Source organism: Liolophura sinensis, chromosome 1 (genome assembly GCF_032854445.1).
Source record: "Liolophura sinensis isolate JHLJ2023 chromosome 1, CUHK_Ljap_v2, whole genome shotgun sequence".
NCBI lineage: Eukaryota > Metazoa > Mollusca > Polyplacophora > Chitonida > Chitonidae > Liolophura > Liolophura sinensis.
The window spans coordinates 47564131-47590106 of NC_088295.1; the positions used below are offsets into that span (position 1 = coordinate 47564131).

General features: G+C 39.4%; 1 protein-coding gene across 1 annotated transcript; it reads right to left on the bottom strand.

Moving 5' to 3' along the window:
* Positions 1-1058: 1058 nt before the first annotated feature.
* LOC135461495 (origin recognition complex subunit 3-like) lies at positions 1059-24085 on the bottom strand. Its single transcript, XM_064738626.1, has 20 exons — positions 24059-24085; positions 21114-21159; positions 20143-20237; positions 19424-19571; positions 18733-18893; positions 17469-17555; positions 16433-16572; positions 14059-14218; positions 12763-12876; positions 12248-12381; positions 10813-10876; positions 10114-10230; positions 9353-9432; positions 8231-8370; positions 6020-6105; positions 4953-5041; positions 4400-4541; positions 2671-2787; positions 1903-1976; positions 1059-1300 (listed from the first exon to the last, which is right to left on the bottom strand). The coding sequence occupies exons 1-20, from the start codon at positions 24083-24085 to the stop codon at positions 1195-1197; spliced, it is 2127 nt and encodes a 708-aa protein (XP_064594696.1). The 3' UTR covers positions 1059-1194.
* Between the last annotated feature and the right edge of the window lie 1891 nt (positions 24086-25976).

The window sequence follows — 25976 nt, forward strand, 5'->3', positions numbered from 1 at the left end:
AGGAAACCCATAATCATCCGTTGCTGGCAGACCTTCCCATATACGACCGAAGAGGAAGCCGGCGTGAGCTGGACTTAAACTCACAGCAACCGCACTGGTGAGAGGGCCCTTGGTCTTTGCGCCATGCTGGCGTGCCACTATCATTAAAGATTCAAGTTTCATAAAACGGTGCAAATTATTTCTCTACACCCCATAGTTCTCTCTGAAAATTTCAAAATATTAAAGAGTTTTATGGGTAGAAGAAGCTGGAGTGAACTACTGACCCTTGCATGTTACTTGTGCTGATGAGCTTTCCTCAAGCGTGTATAAAGACACAGACAACCACATGTACAACCACTGGTGCAAGAGAAAAGGTCTTCAAGAAACACAAGGCTGAGCAAACCACCATCCAAGGTCCGTACAAACAGCAAGAGCGGGGGAATCCACAAATTCTCTGCCCAAGATCAGGATTGAACATGTACCTGGTCTGCCTCATAGCTGGGAGTTGTGTACAGAGCTGCCGGTACATGTCATTCCCAGTAAAGAAGTATAGACTAGTCCACAAGATAAATGTTCAACGTAAACAGCTGAAATAACACGGTTAATCATATTAACACCTGACCGAAAACATGTTGCAAACAAAGCCTTTCCGTGAATGAAAAGAACTCGCTGACAAATCGTAAGAAAATGATGAGTAAATTTATTACCAACAATCATAATGTTATGTTATATGACAACTGATTCCTCGAACAGTAATGTGTATCATCAAAAGGCAGTATTAATGATAAAAGATTTTGGCACTTTATTTTATTTCCCAACATAGTAATATGCCAATAAACCACCCATTTACTTATCCATTAACTTTTATTTTCTTGTACTTAGCAGTTACTGACACCTACAAGTAGCAATGTAATACTGCCAGCTACACCATGTTGGCCACGATGAAAAGAGCAGGAAGTTCTGAGAGTCTAATAATCCTGTGTACAGCCAATCAGCATTCACCCTAGGTTAACATCATCAAGGAGTATGATGTTCTGAGAGACTAGCTCTCCTGTGTACAGCCCATCTGCATTTTCTCCCAAGGTTAACGTCGTCAAGGAGTATGATCTTCTGAGAGACTAACTCTCCTGTGTACAGCCAATCAGCATCTTGTCCGGACTTACATCACAAAGCAGTATCATGTTCTGAGAGACTAACTACCCTGTATATGGCCAATCAGCACCCTCCCCAAGTTAACCTTGCCACGTGATCCGTCTTCCGTTTGGTCGGCTTGATGAATCCCAGGAACTGTAACTCTGATACAGCTCGGATAAACCGGGCTCTGATGGTTTGTCAAGGTCAACTCTAAGTCCTCATTCAGTCAATATCAGAACACAATAACCATTTTCCAACCTTGTATACATCTGCATGTACCTGACTCAAATCTAAGAGTATCACCTGTCTATAATTAAAGCCAATTACTAATAAATGTAGCATACAATTTCTGACATTTTCTGGTTTTCTGACTCACTGCTCTGCATGGAGTTATCAAGAAAATTCCTTAAATACTCAAAACTGCTACCTGGCTTATTGAACCTGACATACACATACTAGCAACAGGCATCATACTTGTACGTGGACAGGTTCAGACACCTCAACTTAATTACTTTTCACAACTCTGTTACCACCATCGAACTTGGTACCTGTACGTGGACTCGTTCAGACACCTCAACTTAATTACTTTTCACAACTCTGTTACCACCATCGAACTTGTGAAAAATCCTTTTCACAACTTTATTACCACTATCAAACTTCATACTTGTACATGGACACTTTTGGACATCTCAGCTAAATTCAGACTTCTCAGCACTTTACCGCGCCTACAGTGGAGATGTATTAAACTTGAGAGAGTAAATATCTCTCGCCCAGTTGATGAAAGGATACTGCAGGACTGGATCTATCTCCTGTTTTTCACTATCTTCATCGTCTTCCAGTGGTGTAATCACAGTTACAAAGGCCTGGTAACAACACAAGGGAAAATGATTAATGGCAACAGAAAAACAGAATATTCACTGAGCTCAAGAGTGTTTCCCATTATATCAGAATCAAATGGTTGAGGAAACAAGTGTTAGTTACTCTGGAAGAAGAGTAGAAATAGGCATAAACTTCCACACCTATAATTTGTTCTGACATGGTTTGTAAAAATTGGAATTCTTACGAGGCCAAGTGATATGTCACATAAGATAAACCGGACACAAGACGTCACATCACTTACCCTGCAGGAAACGCATACTCATCTGCAGGTTGCTGGATTTGATTGATTTATTTAATCGGTGTTTTTACACCGCACTCAAGAATATTTCACTTATATGACGGCAGTCAGCATTATGGTGGGTGGAAACCGGGCAGAGCCCGGGGGAAACCCACGACCACCAGCAGGTTCAGGTTGCTGGAAGAGCTTCCCACATACAGCTGGAGTGGAAGCCAGCACGACCTGACCTCACACTGACCACATTAGTGAGAACGTCCCAAGTCAACGTGCTCTGCTAGCATTGTTATCACTTGGCTGCAAAGCACCCCCAAGCCACCCCTACCCCCCCAACTCAGATCTAATGATGACACAGATACTGTCTCATTTGTCAAACATTTCAGATCAGTCATTATGAGAATCAGATTCCTGATGACACATCTATATCATATTCGTTCTCTTACCTGTAACCAGTCAAACAGGTTGATTAGTTGTCCACATTCAAGGTGTAGTTTGTACACTATACACACATCAGGCATGGAGGAGAGCACCCCACCTCGCTCACTGCTACAACACTCACACTGAAACATGGATGAATTTGTAAACTGTCATCACAAAGTACATGTAGTTTGTACACTATACACACATCAGGCATGGAGGAGAGCACCTCACCTCGCTCACTGCTACAACACTCACACTGAAACATGGACAAATGTTTACACCAACACCATGATTTTACTGCCATTTTTTTTATCTTTTACAACTGAAGCCATGTATATGAGTGTATAAAAACAGATTGCCTCGAGTCAGTCATCACATCCTTCGCCATGTGCTTGTTGACAAAGAGTAAGATTCGAGTCTGTGACTTCTGAGGTAACTGATTATCTACTTTGCATTTCGTTCCAAAGCTCCAGGTTAGTAATTTAATCCTTGTCACTTACATTCCAACATTTACATGTGGTGGTAATCACAGCACATCTTCACAAGGAATGGTTAGTGACTTGCGAAGAAGACATCTTATCTTTCAGTATGGGTCATTAGCTTCCACACTGGCCTGAGTTTCAGATGACATGACTTTCTGAATGAATCAATCAATGAATGCTTGGGGTTTAAGGTCGCATTTTTAGTCTCATGACGACGAGGAGTCATTAGGTGTGTGTACATATACTGTGTCTTCTTTTGGCAGTGCAAGTCCATGCCGTCGAAGTGCTGTCAACGCTGAAGTATCACACAGAAGACACCAGACATGACACCCCACCCAGTCACATTACACTGACACTGGGCCAATCAGTCCTGTTTCCTTGCTCAAACCTCTCAAAGTGTTGAGCGTCAAGTGAGGCAGCAACAAGTACTATTTTTGAAGTCTTTGGTATGACATAATCAGGTTTTATCCCAGGTCTCATGACTTTGAGGCGGATGCACTAGCCATTAGGCCACCAAAGCATTTCATCAGAGTTTGCACACCTGACGGCCAAAAAAATTCAAGGACTTTTCAAGTACTTTCAAGTACTTAAAATACAAATTCAAGTACCTCAAACGATGGTCACAATCTACGCTTTTGCATGCAAACTACGACAACAGGCGCAGATTGAATACTTTTTTAGGTCCTTTTGTAAGCGTGGAACAGCCATGGCGTGGCTCTCAACAGGTACACAGCCTTGTGTTGGTGCCATAACCTTCAGGCGGTGCAGACATCACTGATAATCAGGTAACCCGTCACTGATTCTTATAAATTTTCCGCTGTCCGTCAGAATAAAAAGAGCAGCTTAAAATATTTCCATACAACGCAGGTGTTTGTAAACCGCGCCACTGTCAGTCATGACCGCATACGTACCACTGGCAGACGCTTTAGGTACATGCCCATTGTCAGTTGATTCACGGATTCTTACCACCGAATAATTTTCTTCACATGACACAAACAAAATCAAGTACTTTCAAGGACCTCCACATAAAAATGGTCAAATTCAAGCACTTTCCAGTCCTTGACTTACCAAAATAAAATTCAAGCACATGTACTTTCAAGGTTTTCAAGGACCCATGCGAACCCTGTTCATTAACTTTCTGAAGTATGTTCTAGATATTGCAGAATTTGCCACTTACATTCCAACCTCACATATGGAGACAATCACAGCACATACAATCACGAGTCAGAGAGTCACAAGGTCCAAGACAAGAGAAACCCTATCAGTTTACCTGTAGGTAATGATGTGGGTTGCTAAGAGCAGTCTGGATGGCCACGCGTGGTGCTGCAGACAGGTGCTGCTTGACTTCACTGACACGGTTGTAATAAAATATCTCCCACAGTGGAAGAGAGCTTGGACAAACTAAATATTTTCTGCAAAACAAAAAAAAAGGGGGGGTTTTGAAACAGGTTACAAGTCGTAAATTCATAGAAGTGTATGAAAATATATAAACACTCCACTTATTCATTTAATTCATTCATCACAGTTCAAATCTACCAACATTATAAAACCGGAACAGCTTTCCAGTGCTAATACTAGCAGTAGCTAGTGGGAATATCTTTTTTAGCTCAGTTAATAAAATGCTCGATTTGGGACGATGAAATCTCAATCTTGGCCAAATTTAACTTGCAAATGTAAAAACATTTACAAAGGCTTTAAGAAAATAACAAAAGCAAGATCTAGTGGAATAGATGTATACCTGACAAATTTCAAATCTATATGCATTTTTTGGGAAGCAGTGATGAATTTCTGTGAGAGTATGAAGGGAAAAGATGTTGTCTTACTTGACGAGGGAATCAATATAATCTATGATCTGGTTCCTGAGTTTCTCATACGGTGAGAGCTTCTTTTTCTTTCCCAAATCCTGCAGAGTCTGAAACCAAATTATGACATACCGGTAAGCATATAAATTATTCCAATAAATTTTCTAACAAAACTTATTGGAACAGCAGATCATGCTGGCTTCCTCTCCGGCCGTTAGTGGGAAGGTCTGCCAGCAACCTGCGGATGGTCATGGGTTTCCCCCCGGGCCCTGCCCGGTTTCCTCCCACCATAATGCTGGCCGCCGTCGTATAAGTGAAATATTCTTGAGTACAGCGTAAAACACCATTCAAATAAATAAATAAATAAATATTGGAACAGTTATAAAAGGCATAAAGGGCCACTTCAGACAAGATTCTTCTATTGATGAATAGGAGAAGAAAAGTATCCTGTCCAGCAGAACACCCGTTCATTCATATACCATGCATCAATTTTTCTCAGATCTTCAAATAATCCTACTGATACCGCGTGCTTACAGAAAAAACATTTCCGGCCGTTTCTGTGCAAATTCCTCGAGTGACGTCATTTTTCATGGAGTGACATAATCTGCAGCGTCTTCAATCAAACTAAAGCTCATTTACGGATGACGGTGTCTTCTGAGCAGGAGATGTCAACTGGAGTTTTGTGACCTCATAATAGCGTCAAATGGGGTAATATGAAGTCACACCAGGGATGAGTACGGAAATGACCTAACATTTTGTTTTTTGCACTGAATTGTACTACATGGCCTTTGAATTGCCCAAGAAGCTTAACATATCTTTATGTGATAACCGTTTGTACGTAGTATGTACCTGTGTCGCATACTAGCAATTTTAACCTGAAATGTGTGTGCACCACAATGGCTCTTAAACAACAACAACAACAACAACAAAATAATGAATCCAATGCTGAATGAATGGTTGAGTTGCCTCAGCAATATGGCAGCCCAGTTTTGACAGTGGTACAGAACGACATGAGCTGAATAAGATGTAATTACAGACTTTGTCTCGTTAATAGCAAACTGTTCACGTTCTTAACAACAATTACTTGCCTGTCTCAGCTCATACAGTTTTGTCTTTGTTGGAAGGGATTTAGGCTCCGACTCCTCTGCTTCTATATCCTCAATATCGGGTTGATCTGAGTTACAGATAAAGGGGGAAAACTCTTACCCTATGTCCATATTTCTTGCTGTGGAAATGATTTTGACATCATCAGAGCATATTATTGCAACAAGTACATTGGAAAGCTGGTAAAAAGCATTTTCATAAGCATCCACATCTCCCGCAAAAGTGTACATCGAGACCACTGAAAACCAGGCATTTGACATCTTACTTGCTCCAGCGTATGTGACTCGATCCCACACGGCAGTGAAAACCTTGTCTAAATAACATGGGTGTTACTAGTAATATAAAACTCTGCTTCACGGCCTCGTAAATCCAAATGTTGATGCACACAATTTATATATGTTGTGCACATTGTTCTGTTGTCTTACAGACTATAATTTCTGGTTATAATCAGCCGTAGTTTTCAGAATATCGTTCAAACTTGCTCAATTCCCTATACCTTCCCCCGTTATCTTTCACCTCATCATCTCCTCGTTATAGCTTCATGCGCGTGAAGTGCCCTGATGCGTGTGGTCTTGAATTCCAGTTCAAATTATTATGGCGCCATCCTCGGTACGACCACCTGCATACAATCGCCAGACAGTGAGATCCTCCAGGTAAACTATCACCACTGTTAATACACAACTCGGCAGTATGTGGGTAGGTCAGCCAGCTGTACAAAATTTCTGCATTTCAGCGAGTGTTGTTGCAGAGAGCAAGGTGTGGTGCTCTCCTGTATGGTTCTCTCCTGTATGGTTAGCATGCCAGTGCGGCATAATAATCCAGGAGCCTTTCACCAATGCAGTCACTGTGAAGACCAGCTCATGCTAGCATCCTCTATGGCCATACGTGGGAAGGTCTGCCAGCAACCTGCGCATGGTAGTGGGTTGCCTCCAGGTTCTGCCCAGTTTCCTCCCACAATAATGCTGCCTGCTGATGTATAAGTGAAATGGCTTAAAACACCTGCTCAACTGCTGTGGTCAAAGCTATATCCACCGTTATAAAGGATCTGATCCTCTGCTGATCAGTGTAACTTCCTCACTCGGTGTTCAGCATGAAGGCCATAGTGTAACAACTGGTTGACCCGTATCAGTATAATGACTCGGGCAGGGCAGCCTACTTGCCTTCTGTAAGGCGTCTCAGTGAAGCAGCACTATATAAAAGAGTGGTGGAAATCCGTCCTACAACAAGGAGGCACACTACAAGCGCTCAACGGATTCCTTCGTCGTCCTATGACTGAAAATTGTTAAGTACGATGTTAAATCCCAAGCACTCACTCACTCGCTCACTCAGCTGATCAGGTTTTGTTCTGTACTTGTCTCTCGATGAAATACATGCAACAATCCAAGAAAGAAAGCTGTTGAAATCCTGAGTGCCGTGAAAAAGACTCCCTTAAAATGAAAATCTACAATAAACTTCTTTCATAACCAATTTATAAGCTAAATAGTTACGCCCTCACTAGTTTTCCATTCTGATTGAATTTCTGATGAGGCCCATGCTCTATTTATCAATATTATATTAATCTCACTACAATTGGCCTTCTTTTCAACGTTCCATGTCTCCAGTCTGCATCTCACACAGGTGTAGCCAAGAAACCCACTCTGAACTTTGACATTGGGGTATGAAGAAAAGGTGTTAAAAAAAATACAATAATTTTTTTCCTGTTCGGTTCTTACGCACTACACCTGTGCTTTGTTATATATAGAAGCGGGTCATGTTTATTTGACCTTGATAGCCATGTAATTTCTAACACAAATGTCAGGATTCTGCTTTATAGTCACTTCCCCATCAACCCTGATCTATCCTATGGTCCACATACAGTCATCGAGCTGCAATAATACATGGAGGACGGATCCATCATCCAATCAGGTTTCTGAACAGAATGAGCGCACAAGTGTATCATCAAGCCTTTACTGTATGGGACTCGTTTTGATGGTCTACTGCTCGAACTGTAGAAAATCAAAAGTGAACAAACATGTCACTCTAAGTTAAGCGGTTTTGTCAATGTAGTCGTAATGGCAAACACGTTTACCTACGGACATCATATTCTATTGCGGGAATACAAGAAGTCACATTCAAATAAAAAGTCACAATCACAGAATTGTAAGCCACAAAATTATACAAGTCCAACCATTTCATCATGTAATATCTCAACTCACTTCCTATGTCTTCCAGTTGGTGTATGAAATCCTGGACTCCATCTTTAACAGAAACTAATTCTGCCGTGAGATTGGTACTTTCTGACAGGAAAAGGCAAAAACAACACAGTTTCCCCATCAGTTCATCCCTGGACAACATTCTGTAAAAAAAATATATGTGGTTCACATTAACTAACACTCTGCAACGAAATGACAGTTCTTTTGAAAACATTTTCAGTAACAACATATCATTGTCATATGACCCAAAAATTTTTAAGCACGTCATAAAAATCCAAGCATAAAAACAAGCATACAGATAACATAGGGTACATAAATTAACAACTGCAATGAGTAACATTTGAAGTTACTCCATCCGTCAGTCAGTCGGTCGTTAAAATTTAACAAGAACCATTCTTACAACGAAGACGAAACAGGGAGAGCATAAACTTTAAAGGGATGTTGCAGTTAGAGAGAATTTGCGCTTTAGAATGGCAAAACCCAATAAAACATGGTAGGATCTTGTTCCTAAAGTCTGCTGTATTAGGGGAGGTATATCATCATGTCTGGCTTTAAGGATCTAAGACTCCACGATCTCCACGTTCTTTGTTATCAAGTCTGACCATACACTCCAAACATGACTGTACTGAACTGAGTAATCGCAAACACGAACATACTTCAAGTCTAAACTTAAGACAGTTTACAAAATGCATAGAAAAGAGACAAATAAACGTCAAAAAAATAAATACTTCTACATCTACAGTCTCCCTTACAATCAAACCTGTAAACACATGTGGGCCTCCATGGCGGAGGGATTAGCACGCCAGGGAAGCAATGACCCAGGAGCCTCTCACCAATGCAGTCCCTGTGAGTTTAAGTCAATCTCATGCTGGCTTACTCTCCAGCCGTACATGGGAAGGTTTGCTAGCAACTTGCAGATGGTCGTGTTTTGCCCAGTTTCTTCCTACCATAATGCTGGCTGCTGTCGTATAGGTGACATATTCTTGAGTACGGCGTAAAACACTAATGAAATAAATAAATAAATCAGGACACCTTTCTGACATTAGTCGGAACTCCATGAGTCAGAGAAAACATGTCACGGATTAAACGTTAGGGGAAATACAAGAATATGCTCGGCAGACTGACCTCATCAATTCTTTTGCTTCATTGTAATTTTCCATATTGCACAAGTCATCATCTAAATTCAACGCATACAGTTCACGGATCTAAAAAAAAAAACAAGGCGACATAAATTTAGTTATTCATTGTTTTTCAAGGTCACATTTAAGAATGTTAGTCAGTATGATGGTTTTAAACAAACATGACAAGATGTGTAATAAAGTATTCTCAATATTAAGTTCTTAATACACACAAGCAGAATTAAAATCTGATAAATGACCTAGAATTTCGCCTATGAGCAAGTTGCATATTTCACATGATTTCAAAGAGTTCTACAGATCTTAGAAAGATGTTTTAAGGTGTTTTTGGAAAATAGAATAATATCCAACTGATAAGACCATTTACAGTATTTTAAGGAAACTGGAATATGATCTCCCAGGTGCTTCAGCGAGACCCACCTGGACCATTTACAGTATTTTAAAGAAACTGAAATATGATCTCCCAGGTGCTTCAGCAAGACCCACCTGGATCATTTACAGTATTTTAAGGAAACTGGAATATGATCTCCCAGGTGCTTCAGCAAGACCCACCTGGACCATTTACAGTATTTTAAAGAAACTGGAATATGATCTCCCAGGTGCTTCAGTGAGACCCACCTGGATCATTTACAGCATTTTAAGGAAACTGGAATATCATCTTTCAGGTGTTTCAGCGAGACCCACCTGGATCATTTACAGTACTTTAAGTAACCTGTAATTTCATCTGCAGGGTGCTTCAGCGAGACCCACCTGTTTGCCCAGCGGGTGGCGGGGTAGTTCTGACACCATGGCATGAATGCATCGTAGCATCGGGTAGTAGTTCTGGTTGTACTTGAAGATTTCCTGTATTAATTCTGTCACCACTTGCTGTCAAATACAACATGCAGTCCTCAGTAAGAAATGAATGAAAGATTATGGCCTAACACCACATCAGCAGTATTTCAGCCATATTGTGGTGATCATCAATGGGAGACCTGAGGACAAGCTACACAAACGGTTCAAATGACAGCAGAACACATCGTTTCATTCTGTGACGTTGCAGTGCATGTGCACTTCATATATGTTTTATGAGCACACATACACCGAAAATTGTGACATAATAAAGGAAAGAACAAATTAGTTCACAGCTTTGGGCCGTCTTGATACAATCGAGAAGGAGTTTTATGAGTTCCCCATTAGGATGAGTTGGAACTTTTATACTGTATATTAAATTTTCAACCACACCTGTTGGTTCTTTTCAACATTTCAGGTACTTTTAAAGAAATGTGATCAAACAATACTTTCAGTGTGAGAATACTTTTACATTAATAGTACTTTCTCTATTTTTATGCATGTCATCAGTCAAAACTGTGAGCTATGAAGCTGATTTGATATGAGCTTTATGTAAAAACAGTGTATCATGCTATTATATTTGTGCATTTAATAAAGCAATGCTGTTAAGGAACATACCTTTGTGTACTTATCATCAGTAAGTAAATCAGCCTGTTTGGAGGGAGGCTGGCCTTCAACATATCTGGAAAAAAAATATGAAAATCATCAATGAAGGATTTGAGCTTTGAAACACTACAGTCAGCATTTCAACCATGTCGTGTTTATTGCAAGCAAGAGTTTTGTAACTCACCCCTGATATATGGGGAAGAGTGATTCACAGAAATGGCCTTTACGCTTGGTGGTGTAGTTTGAACAGAATGGTCCTATGTGAAACGGCATGGCATAACAGGAAGAGTGATTCACAGAAATGGCCTTTATGCTTGGTGGTGTAGTTTGAAACGGAATGGTCCTAAGTGAAATGGCATGGCATATGGGGAAGAATGATTCACAGAAATGGCCTTTAGGCTTGGTGGTGTAGTTTGAAACAGAATGGTCCTATGTGAAATGGCATGGCATATGGGGAAGAATGATTCACAGAAATGGCCTTTAGGCTTGGTGGTGTAGTTTGAAACAGAATGGTCCTATGTGAAATGGCATGGCATAAGGGGAAGAGTGATTCACAGAAATGGCCTTTAGGCTCGGTGTAGTAGTTTGAAACAGAGCGGTCCTATGTGAAGTGGCTTGGCATAAGGGGAAGTGATTCAAAGAAATGGCCTTTAGGCTAGGTGGTGTAGTTTGAAACAGAATGGTCCTAAGTGAAACCCTTAAAAGAGAAGACAATAAATAATTTAACCTTAGTTATTTCAGAAGCGGGGTGGAAACACGTCTAAATGTCTTTTTTTTCCTGACATGCTTAGTAACTCAACAGAGACAATCTAGCATTCTTATGTAGCCATTGCAAATGATCGTTGTCTGTGACCAGCCAATGAAATGGTTGTGGATGGCATGACACCATGAATAAGGACAAAAACTTATAATCAGTCGAGCTGCCTATTTCCAGGATCCCATCCAGTGCACTTTAAAAGGGATAAAACCACTAGTGGAAATCTTTTCTTCAGCGTTACACTGTGAAAAGATAAATAAAGGCTACGTAGGCTTTGTCAGAGTTGTTGTTAAAATTTTTATGATGACATTTCAATTTATAAAAAAAATATATATATAAAAAAAAAATAGATAGTCTCATGTCAGATTCTGCAAGTGAAATCAAGATTCAAGGGTTTGTTTCCAGTGGTCAGCCTTTGTCCCTACTTATTCAATGAAGAAATGCTCCTAATTTTTTTTAACACAAACTTGCAGCCGATGTAACTTGACTTTTTGCAACGATTTATCCCCACACAAATCAACAATGGAACTATTATGTCATGTGCAAATTTCAATCCAATCACAATAGAGATTTTCTCTCCTTATTTGTGACCACACTTTTTAGAGTTAAGCTACAGCTACACGTAGGGTCAGCCAGGTAAACACAAACAAAGATTTTTCAACTTGGGAATAGTCAGAATAATTATCAAACCTCATAAAGGAATTTGTCTGTCTGATCTCCTCTAACTCCTCGTGGGTCATCTGCTTCATCTGTTTATCTACAGCCTCTAGAGGGCAACAAAGGCAGCTGACAGGGTTGCTGTAGAAATGGTCCATCATAGCAAACTACAACAACAACAACAATATGCAGAGCAGTTGGGTAAGTCCAGGTGTACGATGGATAGTGAACTTCAAAGCATCACACAGCATCTGAACATCACACAATCAGAATTTGCACTCAGAATTCATTTTTCAGAAAAAAAAAATCCTTCAAATTTTGTACTTTCTTCTTTGCAATTCTTCACGGAACATCACGATATGCTGGTCTGGATTATAATTAACATCAACTGTCACACTACATTCATTTCCACATGTACATCTATCTTATATATGCCAAAGGCTATCAAGCTTCGCACAATTCGAAGAAGAACACCATTGTAATGAAGCTCAAGAAGAGAAAAGTGTAACTTCATAATTACACATATACATATGTATACATATACGTACATGAAAGCCCCTCGTAAAGTTCAGCACAGAGAAATCATGAAACAAGAAAGCGTCCAGCAGGAACTGGAAGACTTTGGCACCAAGTTTAAACGGATATCTGTCTGTAAGGAACAACTGTAACCAGAGATAACAATGAATAAAGCATACAAAAGTAGAAACAATCCTGATTTTTATAATTTTTACCCAAAGGTTAATATTTGTGGAAAAATAACAAAATAATCATAAGCCTCAGTAAATCATTACAGATTTTTCCCCTTCACAGAATTTTCCTAAACAGTCATTCAGGAGTCAAGAGGAAGCATTTGCAAATGAGTGAAAACATACCGACATATTTCATATGATCCTGCAAATACTAGTACCTCTACCCAATGGCTTGGTGCTCAGTACAGAAGTTAGAGCAAGGAAATATAACTGGTTGGCCCACTGTCAGTATAAGGTGACTGGGTGGGGTGTCATGTCTGGTGTCTTCGGCATGATACACAAATGTACTTCAGTGGTGGCAGCACTTTGGCGGCATGGACTTGCTCTGTCACAAGTACAGGTACATGACGGATGTCGTGTGAGGTACACATACATATGCCTGATGTACATGAACGAGTTGTGTGAAGTACACATACCTGATGGAAGAGTTGTGTGAAGTACACACACCTGATGGAAGAGTCGTGTGAAGTACACATACCTGATGGAAGAGTCATATGAGGTACACATACCTCAATGTAGGGGCTGTGTGAGGTACACATACCTGATGTACGGGCTGTGAGAGGTGCATATACCTGATGTATTGGCTGTGTGAGGTATACATACCTGATGGAAGAGTTGTGTGAAGTACACATACCTGATGGAAGAGTCGTGTGAGGTACACATACCTCAATGTAGGAGCTGTGTGAGGTACACATACCTGATGTACAGGCTGTGAGAGGTGCATATACCTGATGTATTGGCTGTGTGAGGTACACATACCTGATGGAAGAGTTGTGTGAAGTACACATACCTGATGGAAGAGTCGTGTGAGGTACACATACCTCAATGTAGGGGCTGTGTGAGGTACACATACCTGATGTACGGGCTGTGAGAGGTGCATATACCTGATGTATTGGCTGTGTGAGGTAGACATACCTGATGGAGGAGTTGTGAGGTACACACACCTGAGGTATGGGCTGTGTCAGGTTCACATACCTAATGTAGGAGTTGTGAGGTACACATACCTGATGGAGGAGCTGTGAGGTTCACATACCTGATGTTTGGGCTGTGTGAGGTGCACATACCTAATGTGTGAGTTCTGTTAGGTTTACATACCTGATTGATGATCTGTGTGAGATAGTCTGTGGATGGTGCGGCCTGGAATTTCTCCATACAAAGCAGAGAGGACACAGCATTGGGCAGAAGACGATGGACAGCAGTTACTGTTGTGGCGATCCCAAACACCATGACGACTGGCAGGTGATGTAGGTGGTTACTGAAGAAATAAATACAATATTAACCTGACATCATGGGTAGACCTGATCCGATTGTTGTGGAAAAGGGGCATTAATTAAATTCTGAAATCTAATATTCCAGTTCAGTGATTTTTTTGTAACAATTTGTCACTTCAACTGACTCCCTCACAACTACTGATCTGGACTGCTAAAGTTATGATTTTTCCTTTGTTTCTGTTCACATTGCTAGTAATATATATACATTTATGTAAATCTCACACATGCATGAGACTGGATGAAGCACACACACACACACACAAAACAAAACATATCATAAAAAAGGTCTGAACATGGAAGGCACTTGCGCCTGACCCAAGAGTGTTACATGCAAGTGGAGGTCTGAGATGGGGACATGGTCAGAAAATCATAGTTGAATTTGGTGCTCAAAGAGGAAAGAGCAATATGATTTAGTGAATCTTACTTGAATACTCAATACATACATCAAATCAGTTTTTACAACAAATATCAAATGTTCAGTTGTTCTTTCTATCAGTGGGTTTAATAACACTACTATTTCATTCCCTACTCAAAAAGTATTTCACATATATGACGACAGGTCAGTATTTCAGTATTAACTGGGAATTGTATCCAGCACCTCTGGGTAAACAGTTTTATGTGCTGACCACAGATCACTCAAGCCAATTCCAGTACCATTTATTTTTGACACTGCTATCAATAGCCTTTTTTTTTTTTTTTGACACTGCTATCAATAGCCGTTATTTTTCACACTGCTATCAATAGCCTTTATTTTTGACACTGCTATCAAGTCTTTTTCTTTGACACTGCTATCAATAGCCGTTATTTTTCACACTGCTATCAATAGCCTTTATATTTTGACACTGCTATCAATAGCCTTTAAATCCTGCTTTCCCTGTTCAACAATACACCCATCGAAAAACATTACCACAACATCGCCGCAACTTTTTAACCAATTATCTGAAAAGTAAATAAATGTTGCTTAAATGCCTCACTGAAATTTTTCAGTCTTCAACAGTTTTTACTATAGAATCCCTGAATGTGACACAAACTCATTAAGCAAACTGATAGAACACGAAAATAGTTGTTTGTGATCAGCTGACAAAATTTCATACTTGTTTAAAATTAAAACAAAACAATGTAAAAATCGCGCCCCACTTGATCACTCTCATCATTACATGCACGATGCTGCTGTCCTGTCTTATAAATCGATACAACTCACTAAAGGGGAACAACTTTGCAAAACTTTTCCAGCAAGGGAACATTGTCTGGCGGTATAACAGTGTAATGGTATAACTTCACACATGCAGCACAGCATGGCTAGAGAAATGATGCTTTACATATTATCCGATTTACCTGATTTGACAAAAACAAAATTCAAACACATCAAGCATTGTCCGGCACAGAATTAATTATCACTGTACCTGAAACACAATGCTTCCCGCCCTCGAATTGTCCAATTTTGGTATTGCTACTACCTAAAACCAAAATGCTCTTGTTCACAGTCTTGTATACACCTGGAAAGGGTACACAGTTGGGCATCGCTCAGTCTTGCATCGGTCTTATGTGAACAAAGTGCCTCCAATCTCAACTAAAACATTACTGGTTTACGGTACTGCAGGATTTTCAACATGGCGACCGGTTAAGTGATGGACACCCAAAGTGAGTAAATACCTATATGAGACATCAATTATTAAATGTCGGCCCATCGCGCCAAACTGAGGCCCCCTACCCAAATTTTCTTTTCAGATTTGCACGAATCTCAGAAACGATTTTTTCAAACAGAAAAAACAGAATTCCATCTAAAGACGAAAAATTCTCTTCCCTAATAAACACAGTTCTGCATGTGTGTACTTGCTTAGCTTCTGCTGAGACTGTTCAGTTCTAATTTTGTTCATTCATGTAGTAGTTTCAAGTTTACCTTGTCAAATTATGGGTAGAGGGTACTGCAGTAATCACCTAACCTACATCAGATACCAAATAAACTCACTGATTTTAATAAAGCCATAAATGAAAATGCTGTAGCTGGATTCAAACAGGTAACCTCTTATTGGTCAATGACGCAATAACCGCAGTGAGCCAGCACTTCAATCACCTAAACCAGCAAGGCCACCCCAACAACACGTAAATACATCAAGCACCCGTTATAATACAACAAATCTGACTTGATCCTAAAATACAGTTCAGTCCAAGAAGCCCCTGTGTTTCAATGGGCAGACCTGCAGATGATGAGGAAGTCCTGTAGAACCTGGGGGGTGAAGCTCTCCAGGTCCTCTAGCACAATCACCAGGGGAGGACTGGAGGATGGGGCGGAGTCTGGACTACTCGTCCTTTTCTTCTTGGACGGGGAATGTTGACACTGCAAACACAATCCACGTATTAAAATAACCATGCTATGGTGCTATAAACAATCCCAAGCACGTTATTGACTGAAATATTCGTGATGTGGTGTTATTAAGCCTCAATTATTCATTCAGTCCAAATGCTTGATTTATTGATTTCAATTTATTTTAGGCCATACTCAGGAGTATTTTCAGTTACAAGTTTACGGGTGAAACTGGAAAGAGAAAACCACAGCATTCTGCCCATAGCTGACAAACCTCCTGAGCCAAAACCAAAGTAGAGCCAAAGATACTGACCGACTGATTGACTGAATGATGCTTGTTTCACACCATACTCAATAACAGTAAGATTCACTTCATACAGTGGCAATCTGTTTCATGAGGGAAAAAAACGGAATGCCCAGAAGGTACTCTAATTGCTTAACCTCTTTGCATATGAAGGAGCATCTTTCAGTGCAATTTATACACACTTTTAGACAAAACCACACTGCTTAGATGGGCCAATTTCAGGGCTTCACAAAAAACATAACTTCATCAGTCTACATAGAATAATGCCTCCAGAATATGATTGATTAAACACCTTGAAAACATGTGAATAGATTGAAAAATTATCGTAACCTGCCATACTTTGGCAAGTTACCGAAGAACATTTCCTCGTGTGACATATAGATAAGCAAATCATATTGGTTGAAGACTTAACAAAAACTTTCCAAAGAGTAATCCTTTAAAGTCACATCAAATACTGAACTTACTGTGTCAAGACAACATTTCACTAAACTTTTTAACGAATGAAAACAATCATACAAAAATACATTTAATGCCTGAACATGAAACTCTGAACAATGGTCCATTGGATATAAAACATTAACCAGGTGGTCTCTTATCCTTTAACGGGTAATGGTGAAACACCCACCTGCTGTTTTTCTGCATACCACTCAGCTAGTACGTCTATGCTGCAGGGTACTTTACCAGGCCCTATGCCGTCTTCGTCATCACTGTCCTGAAAAACACACCATAATTATCTGTACATAATAATCCATACTAATTCACCTCTCAAGTGGACATTCAGAGAACAATAAAGCAAAAAAAAGTATTACTATAGGTGGTGAAACTTACATTTTTACAGTAGGATTACATCTAACCTTTCAAACAAATCACAAAATACATTTTTACGATGCAGAGCTCTCAGAATCAGGCGGGAAGCTTTACACAAGTGGTTATGGACGAAATTTTATGTCAAATGCATTAACTGTTATATATACATATAGCACAAGAATATGCTTAATTATCGATGCATCTTCTGAGATGTCTGTCGCCACGATATGGCTGAAATATTGCCGATGTGGCGTTAATTCATAATCATTCATTCTGAGATGTCTGCGATATCAAAGGCAAATTTTGAACTCAGTGTTATCATCTAATGCAGCACCACTGAACTATCACTGCGGGAATCACTGAGATGTCTGAGATATCAAAGGCAATTTTGAACTCAGTGTTATCATCTAATACAGTACCACTGAACTATCACAATGGGAATCATTACATGAACACTTAGACTTCAACCTGATGCTGAATTTTTCTTTTCATTCCTCATAATAACAGACATGACAGAGGTGACAATAACAGACATGACAGAGGTGACAATAACAGACATGACAGAGGTGACAATAACAGACATGACAGAGGTTCCCAACCAGCATAAGAGACAGCATATTATTTCCACTGAAATATCTGTTAACTATAAGTTAACTATATATCGGCTTGACATATTATAAGTTTCGTCTTACTTCCAAGACATCACTTAGTAAACAAGAGCCTACACGGCCTGCTAGTGAGCAACATGTGTTCTGTATTGTTGACGAAACCACCCTCACGCGGAAGTAATGTTGCAACAACAATACATCACACATGCATTTGGAATTAAACCCACTCACAAGGAAATGTAACCAATTACACCTTCTCGCATCATTCCTTTTCTTTTCTCTTATACTGACATAATATTCAAAATCTTAAACCCAAAATATCAAATAACCCATGGGTCACATGCAAGCCCAGGAAATGAAGCAAATGGTGCCGTACTATTTTAAAACCTATATTTCTTGGTGACAAGCCTTGTGCATCTTAAAGCCAGACTACACTGTATTCATAAACAGCCCTACAGTTTTCTTCACACTTACCAGGCTAGCCATGTTCATAAACTGTCCGACGGTTTTGGTCAGCATAGTCTTGATGTTTGAGCAATCCTTGGCTCGGAGTACAGTGACATACGGCGAGACCTTCTCCCTGACCATCTGGGTGAGGTTAGAGAACATCACGGCATGGTCGGGGGTGTTCACACCTTCAGGGGAAGAAACAAGTGCATCAATTGAGTAATGTAACGAAAATGAATCCAACAATTACAATCTCCGAGCTGAGAGCCAGTTATTATTTTTAACCCATGTAAAAATGCATTTAAGTTTAAAAAGGACTACAAGCATCGTACCTCACCTGTTAATGGGTGACAGCAGAACATTTCCATGGTAGTTATCTTAAACAACCTAACATTTCGCCCACAAAATTGCATTTTCAGATGGAAATAAATGTCACAAAATATAATTTTTGGTGATGAAACCATTTTCCAGTAGAATATCATCCCATGTTTCAAGCAAACCTCAAAACACCTATCTAAAATTGATAAAACTCTGAGAATAAGGAAGAATGAACGAGTTAGTCATGGACAAAATTTGTGGTCATTTAAGGCATGTGCCTCCACCAGGGTTTTGTACTGAACCCAATAAAACATGGGTTGTACTGTGCATTGCCTCAGAGCACTATTTCTCAAATGGTACATGTCACAAATCTCCAAATGACCTCAAATAGTGCATGTACCTGTTATGAGTGCAGCTGTGGGGATTTCATTGAGAGCGGGTCTTTGTTGGCCCCCTGGAGAAGACGCCTGATGCAATCTGCTGCCAGAAGTCTTGATGAACTCCAACAAGTCATCAAAAATCCTGGAATTCATTTCTGATTGTAGAATCTGCAGGAGAAATACGTATTGGTTTACACAACTAATTATATTCATCAGAAGTATTATTTATTTATTTAATTATTTATTTAAATGATTATGGTTTAAGGTCTTACTCAGAAATTTTTTTACCGGTGGCAGAGTGCCTGAGGTAGGTAACAAAAATATTGCATGATAAATGCTAATTTTTTTACATATGCACACTCTTTCTCATCACAGATTTTACTTCAGTTATTTCAGCCTTCACTGTACATGAATATTCAGAGTTTTTATGCATAAGCAGAACATGATGCATGAAAATAAAAATCAATTCGAAACAAATAATGGTAGCAGTAAGTTTTACACTAAATCTATTAGCCACAGTAAAAATATTACCTTTACGTCACAAATTTTCCTACTTTTCTTAACTTTGCGACAGATCTTTGGTAAGGTGAGTAAAAATGTTATACTGTATGTTTGTACCAGTCATACTGAATTCATTAGCAAAAAAGGCACCAACCTAAGTGACAGCTTTCACCTGATGCAGAATGTCAATACCCTTTGAAGTAATATTTCAACGCTTGCTGCTATGATGAAAACTTGCCTGCACTTTATTGTTTATGTCCTCCCAAATCTCCTGAAATAACTTCTTACGTCGGTAACTGGCCGGAGCTTTAATCTCAGGAACAAAATAATCATCTGCAACACAGTTGTGACAGAGCAAATCTACCGTTACATTCATGATTTACACTGAATTATGGAACTATACTCTGAAACGACAGTTCATACTTCACAAACAATTTACCTGTTCAAATAAATCTACACAATATACTCACAAAACATGTCTGTTTCCCACTGAAATTTTTGAAATGACGCTAAACATATACATGTACTGAACAATGTCACAGACACATAACCTGTATCGAAGGTAAACTTTCAACAGACTTTCCTCAGTCTCAAATGTTTCGTGTGTGTGTTTAAAAAAACAAAAAACACCATGTGAACAAGAAAACACTCTTTTTTGCCTCTGATAAAAGTTGTGAAATGGGGGTGAAAACCTAGGAATACAAAGCCTTAAGCCTTAGCCTAAGGTATAACATAGTAGGAGATTAATTTTGGGCGCGTAAAAACTACAAGTGGGCAAAGTAGACCATACGTTACAGATGAAATCATAGCCTGCAACACATCTGATGTCAAACAATGAAAATCTTAAGACACCTAAGTCCCAAATTACTGCAGTTCCCTCTGTTGTAAGTGGAAAAAATTCTGATACCAAATGGATTTTACACCATAGTCGAGAACAATACACTTCTAAACGGGACATGTAAATATGAATATGATCATCGCAATATACCTAATCATTAAAAGGCAAAACATAATTTTCATTTATGAGTACTGCAAAAATATTTTATGTACCACGTATTGTTTTGTTTGTTTTTATTTTCTTCACTCTTACAAAAGCATTAAAAATCTTTCAAAATGATCTTATTTGTTGTCTGTAAACTTTCAACATATGTTCCAATGGAAAGTATGCAACATCCACCAAGGCATTTATAGCTGTGTATTCAAACTCACCTGGTTTGGCTATTTTTCGCTTTGTAGTCTTGAACACAAAACATCCCTAAAAGAACAAGTTAATTTCAAGAATATTTCATTTCCACAACTGAATCCCAAGGAATATCTATCTATCTTAATTCCTGGTATTCTCAATTGCACCACAACAAAAAAGCATGACAGATGATTTATTTCTTGGGGTTTTTTTTTTTTTTTTTGTACGCAGTTCTCAAGAATTTTTCACATGTACGCCGGCGGTCAGCATTATGATTGAAGGAAACCGGGCAGAGTCCAGGAAAATGACCCACAACCATTTGCAGGCTGCTGCCGTGCGGCAGCATGAGCTGGATTTGAACTCATTGCACCGCGCTGGCATGCTGAGCCCCTCGACCATGGAGGCCCCTCCATGTTAGATGCGTGAGTGAGTGAGTACTTGAGGTTTAACGTCGTGCTCAACAATTTTTCAGTCATAAGACAACGAAGGAATCCTTAGGGTGTATGTAATGTACCTCCTTGTTGCAGGGCGGATTTCCACCGCTCTTTTATCTAAAGCTGCTTCACTGAGATGACTTACCAAAGGTAAGTAAGCCAACCCGCCCGAGCCATTATACAAGTCAACCAATCGTTGCACTATCCCCTTCATGCTGAACGCCAAGTCTTAGGTGTGACTCGACCCAGGATTGATCCTGAATCAACCGCTCCTGACATGTTAAATGACATTCTATTATAATTAATATGGAGGATAATTGATGAGGTTATTGACTTGAACAATACTTACTTGCTTGATTTACTTGATTGGTGTTTTACACCGTACTCAAGAATATTTCACTTATACGACAGCGGTGGGTGGAAACCGGGCAGAGCCTGGGGGAAAACCACGACCTTCTGCAGTTTGCTGACAGACCTTCCCATGTACTGCCGAAGAGGAAGCTAGCATGAGCTGGACTTGAACTCACAGCAACCGCATTAGTGAGAGACTCCTGGGTCATTACGCTGCGCTAGCGCGCTAACCAACTGAGCCACGGAGGCCCCTAGTTGAACAATATACAATGTGTGTATATATATGTAGTGTAATAAAAATACATGAGTTTTCTGCAAGGATTATTGATGTGAATACCATATGTTTGCAATGGGGATCCTGATACGTAATGATCATCACTAAAAACATATGTACGAATGCTTATGTTAATGTCGAGGAGTCATTAGGTGTGTGTACATATACTGTCTTCTTGTGGCAGGGCGAGTCCATGCTGCCAAAGTGCTGCATGCCGCCACTGAAGAATCATGTCAAAGACAGTAGACATGACACCTAGCCGCAACTGCTCTGCCCATTATACTGAACTAACATGTGTACTATCGTCATGAATACTACCCTGTTCGAAGTTTACGCCAAACATTGCTACAACTGTGCACCCACATGAAACAGAAACACTGTGGAATTAAGCCTGCATTCTAATAGTGTTATTCCCACATCGCTACTGTTACTCACTCGAATCTCCCAGTCACTTACCTGAACAAGTCAACGGCCACCATGTTGTCACCTTCACAGTTCATGAATCGCCAAATACCGTGTGATAGAAGAGACATACAGTACTTTGTCACTTTGAACGGTAGATAGTGACCATCTGTGAAAGTGACAACATGGTAATCTAAATTGAAAGGTGTGGGAATGAACTTCCATTTTTTAACCAGGTAATATTTGCGACGATAGTAAACATGTTAGTTCAGTCTCACCATCAGACACCCAAAACAGTCACATATTATACTGACACCAACTATTCATGTTTCCTTGCTTCTTTGATTTTTTCCAAGCGAGGCAGCAGCAAGTCTTTGGTATGACTCCATCCATGTTTGTTCCCAGGTTTCCCACTTCGAGGCAGTTGGCTGATGCTTTAAACAATAGGCCACTGTATGGTCCACCATAGTTCAATTAAATTAAACACTGAGGTCTATTTTCAACAATTTCTGATATTAACCTGCCTAAACATTTAATCACTGAATTAAAAAATCCAGTTGGTCAATGAGGTACTGAGATACACTGGACACAGAAATGGACAGGGATTATGGACAACCACGTCACGCAGCTGACAACAACAGTATGTTGAGAATAGCACAACAAGAACCAAGGAATGCAGGGTAAGTCTACGCTTGCATTTCTACATAAACACAGACCCACAGAGCTGCCACAAGCCTTGACTGGAACCTTTAGAATTAATTTTTCTCATTCGACTGACTGGGCAAATTTGTTCTTTCTATTTTAGCACACCTAACTCACCATGAAAGCACAAAGTTATGCTAACAAGTGAGAATGAAATATTTCTGTGGATTTCAAAAACATTTCGACTTGATAGTGGACTTACATTTGCAGGAGTGGTAATAAAGGTGCTGTTCTCTAATGCACACCAGAAATTGGCGTGTGCAGCCGTTTTAAAGTGGATATAAAGGCCCACTTCATTCCTCAAAGTGCCTTGCAGAAAGGACCTACTGGATTTTTGAATTCAATGATTAAACGTTGAGGCTGGTAAAAATCTGAGATCGCTGAAAACAGACCTCAACGTTTTATTTAACTGAACTATAAAATGTTTTAGAACAGGTTTTCAAGTTGGTGGGCCATTCACTGTATTAAACAAAAGGTCCATCAATTTTACAGATATATGCAGTTTGTTGGTTCTTTGAAAGGATGATTCAGGCTTAAACTGGATGTTAGACTGAGACAGCATTTTCATGTGGACTGTTTCGTGAAACATGTAACTTGAGCGACTCGTTGGCTCCTAGTTCAACATGTCAAGCGATCCACTGCGTACTTGGCTCATTGACTGGAGTTTGTTTTTGATCTCCTTTGAGTGCAGCCAGAAGCTGAATCGAATAATCAATGTAGAGTTAACGCTACATACATGAAGTACTTCTACTTCCCTTTTTTGCAGTATTTATTTGCTGCCATTAGCAACTTAATCGAAAACACCAACCTTCGTAACAGACCCCGTTGTGGCCATCATGAGTTTCCCGCTGTTTCAGGTTCACGCCTCCACATACAAAAGAGTTCCGACCTTGTTTTTTTTTTTTTTTTTTTTTTACATCTTAAGTTATCTCCCATGAATCATACATGGCCTTGGTGCATGCAATTCACGTTGTCACAACGTTTCTGTGAGAAGCTCCAATAAGTACAATACCTCATGTTTAAATCCTCCCACGTCAAAATATTAACGTTTTTCAAACGTACAAAGGACGTTTGAGACATGCCTGAAAATTTCAGTAGGGCCTGTTGAGAATATGCACGTCCATTTGAACATAATACCGATAAAAAGTTTTACACCGTACTGTATGGCTTAATTAACTGAGATCAATAAGCGTCTTGACATGTATATGCCAATTAATATAGCCATAGTCAATAAAAACCACCGTAATTTAAACTAAAACAACATACAGATCTAGCACCATCTGACGGATCAATTATTTATTTCTTTTTCTTGTAAAATTTTAAAATCAGACACATGCGTGTCTATTATATACATGTGCATGTATACGCCATGTGTTTGTCGGCTTTTCTCAGACCTGAATGTCGTCATATTTTTAAAGCGAAGAATCATGAAATCTAATTTAAGGAAGAACAATAATAAAAAGGAAGAATAGCTGGAATAGTTGTAGCATATGCGCCAGCGTGAATGCAAAATTCGTCATGAAAATGCTCTCATAATTGAAAGAAAATTCAAGATGAGATATCAGTAGATCATCGCGAATACGTGTATCTCCAAAAATTCGTGAAAGGATTTCAATCAGACATTTAAAAAACATATCTGTCAAGTTTCAGAAGTTCAGAAGTCTCAAATGACAGACCATGGAATACATTAGGCCATATGAGCCACATATGTATGTTCATGTATTCCAACAACCACATGTATATAAATGTAGCGGGTAGGCCCCTATATATACATAATCCGACGCTGACGAGACTATATATGGTGTCAGACTATACACAAGGCGAAGGTCGACAGAACTTTATACTTCAGCCCCTACGATTTCTTGCACCACACAAGCCTGTCCACTTTCATATAGGCTAAATGGAATATTCTTGAATATGGTCTTAAACATCAGCCATTGCAATTACTCAATCAGCTAATTAGAACATATACATGAAATATATATGCATGTAAGCCGATATTTGAAAAATAAACAGGAGAGTTCGAGCATGTTTACCGATATTTAAAAGAAGATACGAAAGTTCGAAACTGCAGTTGAAATACAATGTGTACATGTAGCAACATTAAATATGTGATGATATGTACGATTAGTATTCAGTATTGATCTACGGTCATGTTGTGGACGTGTGGTGCAATGTATGTACGGACCTATACTTGCTTTACATAAAAGAAACTCAGTTTAACATGTAGTTTCATTTCAATCTATAGTTTATGTGTATGTACAGTTATATTTTCGTTTTCCCTTGAAGTCATGTGATTTGAAGATATGAAGCCTCGTGAGTCTTTATATCTTATTCAAACGATATATAAAAATATCTTCAGGACAAGACACAGCAGAGGGAATTTTATTACAAGATTCAGCCCGTAATGGCTTTTTGGAAAAGTCTCCCTGATTTTGTCTACATGTGAATATGTGGTAATCAAATGTGGATTTTCGCGATGCCGTTCATTTTGCGCACATTTTTCCTCAGAACAGCAGCTAATGTATAGTAATTGCATTTGTTTTTAAAGGACACTTGGTGTAAACAGGATGTGACACATATCCTCATGTAGCCCCATGGGCATTTGTGCATAAATTACGCTGATGTAATTGGGCCCTTAAAACCACATCCGTGATCGTACGGTGAACGTTCAAGTTTCAACGGGTTAGAAGAAAAAGATGTTTCTGGACTAGTCTAGGTCGTGA

Bases quoted from the DNA above. Each gene is read 5' to 3' on its own strand.
- LOC135461495 (XM_064738626.1), bottom strand. From the start codon at position 24,085: ATGGCCACAACGGGGTCTGTTACGAAG. The intron at 10,231-10,812 runs GTATGTTCCTTA...TGTATTTGACAG, and splicing joins CTGATGATAAGTACACAAAG to CAAGTGGTGACAGAATTAAT. The intron at 9,433-10,113 runs GTGGGTCTCGCT...TTTTTTTTTTAG, and splicing joins GCCACCCGCTGGGCAAACAG to ATCCGTGAACTGTATGCGTT.